Source organism: Boleophthalmus pectinirostris, unplaced genomic scaffold, assembly GCF_026225935.1.
Source record: "Boleophthalmus pectinirostris isolate CB_2022bp ecotype Guang Dong unplaced genomic scaffold, ASM2622593v1 HiC_scaffold_2, whole genome shotgun sequence".
NCBI classification, from domain to species: Eukaryota; Metazoa; Chordata; class Actinopteri; order Gobiiformes; family Gobiidae; genus Boleophthalmus; species Boleophthalmus pectinirostris.
The window spans coordinates 12,432,780-12,444,192 of record NW_026571152.1 but is presented as its reverse complement, the minus strand read 5'-3'; the positions used below and the strand labels follow the sequence as shown (position 1 = coordinate 12,444,192).

At 38.1% G+C, this 11,413-nt stretch overlaps 2 protein-coding genes across 4 annotated transcripts in view; one reads left to right on the top strand and one right to left on the bottom strand.

The window, feature by feature from the left end:
* Positions 1-2,471: 2,471 nt before the first annotated feature.
* Positions 2,472-6,094, top strand: cunh11orf58 (chromosome unknown C11orf58 homolog). The gene is made up of 5 exons (XM_020924985.2): positions 2,472-2,635; positions 4,032-4,115; positions 4,490-4,550; positions 4,739-4,848; positions 5,409-6,094. Exons 1-5 carry the CDS (start codon positions 2,582-2,584, stop codon positions 5,631-5,633), a joined length of 534 nt encoding a protein of 177 aa, XP_020780644.1. The 5' UTR covers positions 2,472-2,581; the 3' UTR covers positions 5,634-6,094.
* Positions 5,989-11,413, bottom strand: part of LOC110160354 (pleckstrin homology domain-containing family A member 7-like) — a 59,794-nt gene continuing 54,369 nt past the window's right edge. For all 3 annotated transcript variants that reach the window (XM_055155278.1, XM_055155279.1, XM_055155280.1), the window contains 4 exons: positions 7,181-7,318; positions 6,670-6,800; positions 6,444-6,544; positions 5,989-6,159 (listed from right to left, as the gene is read on the bottom strand). In XM_055155278.1, the coding sequence (XP_055011253.1) occupies positions 6,134-6,159; positions 6,444-6,544; positions 6,670-6,800; positions 7,181-7,318 (396 nt within the window). In that variant the 3' untranslated portion in view covers positions 5,989-6,133. The remainder of the gene's footprint in view (positions 6,160-6,443; positions 6,545-6,669; positions 6,801-7,180; positions 7,319-11,413) is intronic.

Below are 11,413 nucleotides of genomic sequence, written 5' to 3'. Positions count from 1 at the left end.
GACCATGTATCAAACTACATTGCAAAATAAATTTTAATGCAAGTGTTCAGTGCTCTGTAACTAAATACATTTTCCATCACTGAGATTCAAAGGTACTTTACTTTATTCTTCCTTTTGTATACAGATCACCTATGGTGTCATTACAGCAAAGCAAAGATGAATAAGATTAAGAATAATGCTAAAGACTCCAAGGTGGGAAAGTGCAAGTGCTTTGTTTGTTACTGCAAATATTCCCACGTTCCAGGCTCTAATGAGGAACCTCATGTGTAAATTTATGTGTAGGTTAAATGAATCAAGAAATGGAATTATAACATGCTTGACTAATATTAAGGAAAGTGACACTGTATTTTACTCTGACATCTGGAAATGTTGGAAGGGCCAGCTGTATGTATTTTAACTCTACCGAACCTTACGTTTTTTTTTGTTTTTTAATTTAATATGTGTGTGTGTGCGTGTGTGCGTGTGTGTGTGCGTGCTGGTGGGTTTATACATGAATGTAGTGTAAAAAAAAAAATATATATATATATATATACAGTCCCTGACAAGTGTCTTGTCGCTTTTCCATTTTGTAGAAACAAAAGCTTATAACCTGACTTTAAATTAATCGATTGGTTTTAGAAATGTCTCATATGAAAGCTAAAACCCTCCCAAATTATGCTAAATATACTAAAATAAATTTGCTTCACTGAAGAAAGATTGATCATTTAATAAACACAGAAAGGTCAGATTTTGGCAAGACAAAAGTTTTGTCACCTACAGAAAACTGAACAAATAATTTACTTCAAATATACAAATATGTTGCATAACGTCAGTGAATGAAGTAGTGGTGCTGTGAGATCCATATTTAATATCTTGTATGACTTCCATGAGCTTGAAGGACTGCATCCATGCGGTTCAACAATGATTCATACAATTTGTTGATGAAGTCATCAGGAATAGCAAAGAAAGTGTCTTACATGCCTCCCAGAGTTCATCAAGATTCTTTGGTTTTGCCTTCCATGCTTCCTCTTTCATTCTACCCCAGACATGCTCAATGATGTTCATGTCTGGTGACTGGGCTGGCCAGTCCTGGAGCACCTTGATCTTCTTCGCCTTGAGAAACTTTGATGTCGAGATAGAAGTTTGCGATGGAGCACCATCCTGCTGCAAAATTTGACCCCTTTTATGGTTGGGAATGTAAGAGGAGCTAATACTTCTTGATATTTTAGGCTATTGATATTGCCTTCCACCCTGCAAATGTCTCGCACACCCCCATACTGGATGTAACCCCAGACCATGATTTTTCCACCACCAAACTTAACTGTTTTCTGGGTGAATCTTGGATCCATGCAGGCTCCAGTAGGTCTCCTGCAATATTTGCGGCGGCTGTGATGTAATTCAACCGAGGATTCATCTGAGAAATCCACCTTCTGCCACTTTTCCAGTGTCCATCCTTTTAACAGGCTGTGGGCCTTGGCAAATGCCACACGGTTTTTTAATTGCCTTTTGTTTAGTGCTGGTTTCTGTGCACTGATTCGACCATGGAGGCCATTTCGAGACAGAATTCTACAAACTGTTCTGGTTGACACAGGGACTTGAGGTGACCAGGCCTGGTGGAGTCTGCTGCAGTGGAAAAGGGGCTGGCCTTGGATTTTCAAATCAACAAACGGTCGTCCCGAGCAGTTGTCTTGCGGGGTCTGCCGGACCTGGGCTTGTCAAAAACATCTTCAGTCATTTCAGATCTTTTTCTTATTCTTTGTACTTGACACTGAGACACATTGAAGGTGTCAGCCACCTCAACAGTGGATCTGGTCTTCAGCCTCTTGATAATTAACGCTTTGGTCTCAGGGTGGATCTTAGGCATGTTGTCAGAGGTCAAGTTGCAGTTGATGTGAAGGTCTGGTGTGCTGGGGTTCTTTTTATACACACCCACTAATTGATTGATCAGTAACTGATCACAGGTGAGGCTGTAATCTAGGATTGGGTGCATCATATGACAAGGCCACAAGACTTTTGTCTTGCCAAAATCTGACCTTTCTGTGTTCATTAAATGATCAATCTTTCTTCAGTGAAGCAAATTTAGTTTAGTATATTGAGCATAATTTGGGAGGGTTTTAGCTTTCATATGAGACATTTCTAAAACCAATCGATTAATTTAAAGTCAAGTTATAAGCTTTTGTTTCTACAAAATGGATACGCGACAAGACTTTTGTCAGGGACTGTATATGTGTGTGTGTGTGTGTGTGTGTGTGTGTGTGTGTGTGTGTGTGTGTGTGTGTGTGTGTGTGTGTGTGTGGTGTGTGTGTGTGTGTGTGTGTGTGTGTGTGTGGTGTGTGGTGTGGTGTGTGGGGTGGGGGGGGGGGGGGGGGGGGTGGGGGGGGTGGGGGGGGGGGGGGGTGGGTGTGTGTGTGTTTTGTTTTTTGTTTTTTCACCAACGCAGACACGGGGACTCCAGCAGGCGGCGCTCTTATGCCTTCTTCAGCAGACCGGATGTGACGCCACCGGAAACAGCAGTGTGACAGATGTGTTTAGCTTTAGCATTAGCTCAGTTTGGAATGATTTTTTACTGATTCTTCTGCTCTTTTGTGAATTAAAATATAAAATGGCGTCATCGGAGGAAAAACATGGCATTAAGAGAGCCGCATCTCCCCCGCAGGTTTGTGAAAAGTGTGAAATTTAATTTAAAAAACACAGAAAAGAGGCAGCTAAAGCTAAAGCGGCTAAAGCTGTTGTTTACATGTGCAGGATTTCTATCTTTGTTTAAAGTGTGTGTGTTTAAAACAGTGTGCACATGAAGGATTATTATAAAGAAACTAGTTGTTGAATGTTAAAAAAAACACAGAAATTTAGTTAATATTTTAATTTTAAAGTCTAAATGTCACTCTTCTATTTTACCCAGTTTAGTGAAAACATTCACTGGTGGACCACATTTAAGAATGAAATAATCTAAAATGTTATTACTTCAGAAGATGTAAATGTGTCTGAGTTCACCATTTTATGATAAGATATATGTTTGGTAGGCCTGTTAGTCACCATAAATACTCACCATGAAGACTTTTTTATTTGCACTAGTGGGGGAGTTTTTTATTTTCTATTCTATGATCAGATTTGAGCTGTAGAATATTTAATTATAATTACTTCTATGACTCATTACAGCTGCAAACTAAGTACTAAAGTCTTTCATTCTGCTCTTTATTTATTAATGCAGTTGGTGTTTTTTAACATTTTAAATAATTTGTCTGACAGTCATGTTTTTTGAGTTTCTATAGTAGTCTATATTTTCTCCAGGGATATATCACACAACATTTTGAAGCTTTTTTTTACCTCCGCCAAGGAGGTTATGTTTTTGCCAGCGTTTGTCTGTTTGTTTGTTTGTTTGTTTGTCTGTTAGCAACATAACTCAAAATGTTATGGACCGATTTTGATTAAATTTTCAGGATTTGTTGGAAATGTGAAAAGGAAGAACTGATTTCATTTTGGGGGTGATCCGGAAGAAATCCTGGATTCTGGATCACTTTGAAATTTTAGTTAACATTGTGGTAAATGGGGCCAAAAATTTTGTTTCTCAATATCTCGATTAATTATTGACCAAACCCCATGAAATTTGACTCAGGGATGGACAATGGGATTCTCTTTCATATTCCAAAGGCTGATCCGGATCTGATCCAGAAGACTGATTTTATCGCAATTTATATAAAAAATGGGGGTAGTCCTTGGTGGAGGTCTGCGCTCTCTGAGTGCTTTTTTAGTTTTATTTATGCTAATGTGCTCTCTCTCTCTCTCTCTCTCTCTCTCTGTGTATATGTATATATATATATGTATGTATATATATATATATATATATATATGTGTATGTATATATATATATATGTATGTGTGTATATATATATATATATATATATGTATGTATATGTAATATTATATGTGTGTGTATATATATATATATATATATGTATATGTATATATATATGTATGTGTATAGATATATAGATAGAGAGATATAGATATAAGCAAAATAGTTGTAGTTATTACATTGTTTTTGTTCATTTGAGGATGGAGCGTCTCAGTGGGACTCTGCAGATTTGGGAAGTGACGAAAGAAAACAGAAGTTTCTCCGACTCATGGGAGCCAGCAAGGTACAAACTAGGGATGGATTGAAATTAGTTTGTTTGTTTGTTTTTTTTAAACATTATTTGGCTTCCTGTCCATACTTTTTTTTTTCTTTTACAATCCAGAGTGAGGCCCCCAAATTCATGTTAAGTTGAAAATCACCAATTAACTTTTTACATTTGTAAAAAATTATAATAAAACATATTTATCTTGGATATTTCATAATTTATATCTAACATACAGCCATACAATGCTCTTCTATTTCCATTTTGATTCATTAGGCTGTTCAAATTCGGCTCACAGAGACCAGTACAAAGCACCAACCCCACAACCTACAACTCACCTCTTAGTTATTAAAAACACTCAAAAATGTTTGTGTTTTCTTTTGTCTTGTTTTCAGAAGGAGCCCACGGGTCGCCTGGTTATCGGAGATCATAAGTCCACGTCCCACTTTCGCACAGGTCTTAAACTGACACTTTCATGTTCATATTGTCTGTTGTTTATTATAGCACAGAATCTGTCACATTAGATAAACTTTATTTAGTTTATTTAATGAAACGTGGACAGTGCACAATATAAGATTAATTTGAAAGGGGACAGTCCGTGTGTTTATTATCACTGTAAATCTGACCCAGGCTCTTTACTTCAGGTCAGGAAGACAAACGCATGAACCGAGAGCTAGAGGACCAGTTTCAACAAGGACTTGACGGAAAACTGTCCGGACGAAACCGACGCCATTGCGGCCTCGGATTCAGCGAGGTAATACTCCAACCAGGTACTCCTGACCAGATCTGGAGAGGGTAGATCATAAACTGTGTAAATATAAATGGAAGGAAGTGAGCATTCACCTATTGACCCAATTCACTTTCTATTAAAAAGTGTGGTCCCTCTCTCTGTAACTGCTGCTGTCAGATTCATCATTTTGGTCTTAACATGTTTGTTTTAACCCGCTCTATGTGATCCTGGAGTGTTTATTTCACTATTTTGTGCCTAAATCAAAATATGAACATTAATAACTGGCCAATCAGGGTCTTATTTCCCAGAGGTTGCTCCCACTAGCGTTAGCAACAGATTTGACTGACAGTATTGCTAAGTGTCCGCCCTCTGCCAAGCCAGGCTATTTGATTGTTATGACACTCACTGTCGGAATTCCAAATATGGAACTGGGTTCCAACTCAGCCGCTAAAACAACTAGCTTCGATGAGCTTCATTTGGAGTCAAACACTATGGGTGGCCTCACACTCCCTTAAGCCACTTTTTTGTACAAGTTATGGGGTGTTGTTATATTTATATCTCTGACTTTGTGTCTCTGTCTCCAGCCTGAACCTCCTGCTCCTTCAGAGGCCGAATCCACAAAACCCCCTGAGACGCCCAGAGACCAGGACTCCCAAAAACCGGACTCAGAACCTGAATCAGACGCTAGACCCAAGTCCAGTCCGGAGACCAGACCTGAAACAAAACCAGAGTCCAGACCTGAGTCCGAGTCCCAGACGAGATCAGACCAGCGCAAAGCCTTCAAAATGAACTTTGTGAAATCCACGTAAAGTCACTGTTATATTTGTACTTTCAGGAAAAAAGTGTTAAACGTGTCGACATGGAACTATCTACAGGGGGGAGACAAAAGTGACTGAAACATCATGTCACTATTAAACTATAAATAAATACTCCAGGTTTTAAATAAATCTGTCACAGACTGGGCTCATGTTTGCAGGTTGTAGAGGGTTTTTTGTTTTTTTAAATAAAGTCCTAGGAAATAAAAACTGTTCTGTGTCTGTATGGTACAAATAGGGATGGTCCGATTCAAATCAAACTGAAATGTAAATGAGGCTCTGCAGATGATTTCATGAGTTTTATTTATATTAAACTGTGAGTGAACAAAAACACAGTGACAGTGTTAGACTTTAGCTCGGTCAGTCCCAAAACAGAGCATAAAAGTATAAATTATTATTAAAATCAGACTTTTATTAAGTGTTCATCAACTAAATAAATCTTTATTAAACACATATTTTCAGTCTTAAATTCTTTTGGTGAATCCTGGAACGGTTCAGTCGTCCTCAGCAGCTGCTTTCCCTAAAAGAAAATTAAAGTAAATATGAGAATATTTTCATCATGGTTGTAATGAAAATCCAGTAATAGTATTATAACTTCCTTCAGGATAATAAAGTATACTATCTATAGTCTAAAAAAAACTGAAGATGAGGAAGGAGTGTGAGTGAAAATTATCCAAAGATTTAGTGGTTCATTTAGCTCCATGTGATAACTTATTACAGTTTTTCCTGTTTCAATTCTAGTTTAGTTCTGGTTTAGTCCTGCTTTAGGCCTTGTCCAGTCTTGGTTTGGCCCTGGTTCCTCACCGGTCCTCAGGAGTCTTCCTTTTATTGACGCCTGTTTCATGATTTTTTGCTGTTGCTGCAAAACCGTATCCAGTTCAGAAAAGTCCACGAAGACCTGAAAGCTGAGAGAAATATACAATGTAATACATCCTCTCCTCCTCCGGTTTAGGCTTGGATTAGACCTGTTTTAGTCTTGATTTAGTACTGGTTTAATCCTAGTTTAGTCCTAGTTCAGTCTTCGTTTTACCTGGACTTGGTGAGCATGTTCCTTATACGTTCTGCTCTCTCTTGTCTCTGCTTTTGCTCATCTGGACTCAGGACCTCCTCTGGATCTGGGTCCAGTCTCTCTGGTATCTGGACTTTCTCGGGTCTCGAGAGCTGTGGACCAAAATGAAACCGGTTACAACCCCAGTGAACCCTCTTAGCTTGTTCACATTAAAATATGATCTTATCATTTAAGATGGAAAGCAGGAGTTTCAGCTTCTTATTTATAGATGCCATTTTAGGTGCCATTCAGAAGAAGCTGAATTGTTAACTGCCATGACAACATCACCACTACTCTGAAACCTAAGGATTTAACTGGAAGGGAGAGTCACAGTTTTTGAAAGAAGTCTTCAAACTTAGGATCCTGTTTTAGTCCTGTTTTAGTCCTAGTTCAGTCTTTGTTTAGTCCTGCTTCAGTCCTGCTTTAGTCCTAGTTTAGTCCTAGTTCAGTCCTGCTTTAGAGAGTCAAACATCTCCAAACTTCAGCCTCCGACCTCTTTGCTGATGTCCAGGTCAAACTCCTCTGGTTCTGCCTCCGTCATCATCTTCTCTGATTGGACCATTTCACCCTGGGCCCGCCCCTCATCGCTCTGACCCTCTGTCATTGGTCGTTCCTGCTGCCCATCAAACACCTGAGGACATAACAGGCCACAGTTACAACACAGAAATGAACTCAACGTGTCTGCTGAGTGAAGCAGCTTAAATAAGGCCAACAACAATAGCTGACAGAACGGAATTCAATAAGACAATAAGGAAACAATATTAGAACATTCAACTAATCCATGTTTAGAGGATACAGGGAGGGCATCTGACACACAGGGAGGGCATCTGACACACAGGGAGGGCATCTGACACACAGGGAGGGCATCTGACACACAGGGCCATTTCTGAACATTTTTGCAGAGGCCTAAACTACAGGGTTAGCAGCTTTTACAAACAATAGAGATGGACCGATATGGGTTTTTTATTGGCTGACATCGATACTGATGTTTAGTATCCAGAGCAGCCAATGGCTGATAAGCTCTGCCAATATTTTTGTTCTGACTTTGATTAATCTTCACAAATTCTGTAATTTAAACTGATTACAAACTCTTTTACACCACAAAGAGAGAACGCTGAGTACTCACATTTTGTGCAGTTTTAAAATAAATCTTTATGTGTATTATTTAGGCAGCTGGTTGGGCCAAACTAAATATTGATTTGTGGTGGAGATTTAATGTTGATAGCTGATACACTAGAAAGTGCAAAGATCGGCCTGATATTTTGGCCAATATATCGGTCTATCAGAATTCAGTAATTAACATTTTAATGCCAGTAGCAGCAGTGACAGCAGCAGCAACTTAGTAGCAGTAGTAGTAGTAGTAGTATTTGTACTTCGTGTGTGTGGTGTGTTACTTGGTTAAATCAGAGCCATGCAGCAGAGCGCCATCTCCTGGTCACGTCCAAAACTCCAGACAGGATCCACCAGTGAAGAACAAACATTTACACAGAAAGAGAGAGAGAGAGAGAGATGAAGAGGGATAGAAAGAAGGAGAGAGAGAGATGAAGAGGGATAGTAAGAAAGAGAGGGGAGAATGAGAGATGGAGAGATGGAGAGAGAGGGGTGAGAGAGGAAGGAGGAGAGTGGTGGGAAGAATACGGGTGAAAGAGAGGATGAGAGAGAAAGAGAGGAGAGAGAGAGGAAGAGGTTCATGCAAGACCCCACACTAAACCAAGAGGTAAATTAGTCCAAATAATTTCACAAACATTACAATTTTAAACTTCACATTATTCACATTCCTCAGATAAGTTCCTGCATTTTGAGGTTAGACAGAAGAGCAGAGCCAGAGCGTAAAGCCACAGCCATTTATTAAGTGCAAATCTAAGAATCATCAAATCAAATCATTCAAATGTGAACTGTTTCTGTGGATTTGAGGCGGAACATTCGGATTTGGAGAAAAACAGGAACAGACATAAAAAAAAACTGTGAAGGCACAAGACATTTTCAGTCTGACTGAAGAATTCTTTTAGGAGTGAAATTTGAAGAATTTAAATAGGGGGTGTTTTGTTTATCTCTCTACTTGTTTTTTGGCAAATATAGCATAATAAAAGGTAATATGGTGATGTCAATATTTTATGTGTTAGCAGTTACCTCATAGAAGTAAAACATCCCCTCTTTAATGTATGTTATACTTGTTCCTTCTCATTGACTCTCTGAATTTAGAGTAACTATTAATGTTTAAGTAATCTTTATTCACCTGTATTCAAGACATCATTGCTCTGATTACAAACCCCATTTTCACTGTCTATGGTACACGCCCAACTGTGACCTACACACCTACACACACAAAAAAAAAACCTCTGTGATGTAAATGTTTAAAACGTCCAAATGATGACATAATGAGTCTCATAGATTATAACTATACAGCAGACACAAGTACAATATGACTGCTCCTGTTTTTCCTCCGAGCGTCTCTATGTTTCTATTGCATCTGAACACCACAGTGAGTCTCCTCATTTATACAGAAGTCTATGATGTAAACACAGTTATTTCATTTAACTATTGCTGTTTCCATTCTGGGATACAGAGTCTACACAGGCCTGGTGCATCATGGAAAGTGCAGGCTGAGCTCTCAAAGCATCATGGGAGCTGTAGTTCTGAGGTCCATCGCACACAGGTTAGTCCATTCAAACACATGCAGATTAGCACTGTTAGCATCTTCCATAAAAAACAAAGGCAACGTTAGCAGCAAGCTAACACCAGAGTTTAAAGCAGTTCAGACTTCACCAAATCTGCCAAAAAAATCTCTCTCTAAAAATCTAGATTTTTACTTAAGACTATTAGTATCGTAAATAATTTTATACCATTAAATATATTAAAAAATATATACAAAATATTTACTGTAAAAAAGTCAGTGCTGGATTTAATCCTGGTTTAGTCTTGATTTAATCCTGGTCATGGGTTAGTGGTCTAGTCCTGGTTTAGTCCTGGTTCAATCCTGATTTAGTCCTAGTTGAGTTCTAGTTAATCCATGGTTTAGTGGTCTAGACCTGGTCGAGTCTTGGTTCAGTCCTGGTCATGATTTAATGGTCTAGTCTTGGTTTAGTCCTGGTTCAGTCTTGGTCTAATCCTGGTTTAGTGTTGATCTAGTCCCTGATATATAATTTATTTCAAACCTATATGATACATAAAGTTCGGTTTTATAGCTAATTTATTGTGAAAACAAAACTGTTCGACTGAGGACTTTTTAACGTAATTCATCTGTGAAAATAATACAGAATAATAAAGACATCATTTTTAGAGGCACTGCAGTAAATCCCTGTAAAAGTAATATTACTATTTTAATGTTTTAAATAACATATTGATTTTTCTATATAAAAATCCATCTGTTTGATTTGGTGACGTCTGAACTTTTACAATCACAATTCTGTCATTTTTTCTTCATTGTCCAAGACCGTTTGATGATTTCTTCTGAACTCAGGTGGAAAAGGCATAAACCGATTTCAAAGGCACTTTCTGGATGATTTAAAGCAAAACTAAAGTCCCAAAGCTTCACATCTACAAATAATAAGAATATTTTAAAGTGTAACTAAACACTAAATCTACTCACTGTGGCTGTGGGCAGAATTCAGGTGTTTAGTGCCACTTTAAGATGTGAAGAGCTTATGACAGGTTGGACCACTCATTTGTTTCTAACACAGTTAAGATGATTAGATTTAAGATTTTACTAACAATACTTTTTTTTTTTATTCCCCAGTTTCACATTTTTGAGTACATTGATTAGAAATCATGATATCACACTTGGGAATTCTACAACTGTGAGCAACCATGTTGTACACTTGGCCAAAACTCTAATGTAGCAATCATTTGGATTTGGAAACCTTTTTGTTTTTTAAATAATGTTTAGAGTCAGAAAAATGGGTTTCTTGTGTAAACTGTACTGCATTTTTGGCCTAAAAAACTCTCTAAAATAGAATTCTCCACTTCCTGTGATTTTCAACAGATTTCTCAACTTTTCTTCACAAATCGCTTTTTCATTGGGATAAAACAAACATTTATTTAAAATTGATTTAAAAAACAGGTATTATTGCACCTAATAAAGTAGAAATTAGAGCACTGTCAAAACCTGTCATACGCACTTTAAATGATGGCACGAGTTTTACATTCTGCAGTGTCAGAGGGTCCCCGAAGGGGGCAGTGTTTTAGCTCCATATTCACTTAATTTCTCATAATTCCATATTCCCTTTTTTTTTTTTTTTTTTTCAGTATCTGCAACATTTGTCCCATCTCCCTTCATCTCTGCTCCGTTTGTTTAGAGCCGTTTGGTTTAGGTAAAGTTATATTGTTATCATTAAATCCAGACTAAAGGAGAAACGGGACCATAAACATGTGATCAGAGACATGGGCTGTGTCCAAAAGTCCACACTATTTCCAAACTTGGTGCACATTTAGTGATCACACATTTTTATTGGCGTCTGAATGTCGAGATGGTGAAAAAGTAGAGCTCTCAAAATTTCCCACAATGCACTTTGAAAAGTAGTGTCCAGCGGCCGGGGGGACATTCAGACACAGCCGTGGTCTTTCTGAGAACTGACCCTGGTCCAGTTTAATCTGAACCGGTTTAAGTTTCACTTTGGTCCTTGTTTATGTTTGGTTTAAAAGTCTTTAAAGTTTTAAATGATTTACAGTTTCATGTGAGTCTATCTCAGTTTCCGCCCACTATGTTCTGCTGTGATTATTGACACTT

Bases quoted from the DNA above. Each gene is read 5' to 3' on its own strand.
- cunh11orf58 (XM_020924985.2), top strand. From the start codon at position 2,582: ATGGCGTCATCGGAGGAAAAACATGGCATTAAGAGAGCCGCATCTCCC. The intron at 2,636-4,031 runs GTTTGTGAAAAG...TGTTCATTTGAG, and splicing joins GAGCCGCATCTCCCCCGCAG to GATGGAGCGTCTCAGTGGGA. The intron at 4,551-4,738 runs GTCTTAAACTGA...TCTTTACTTCAG, and splicing joins CACGTCCCACTTTCGCACAG to GTCAGGAAGACAAACGCATG.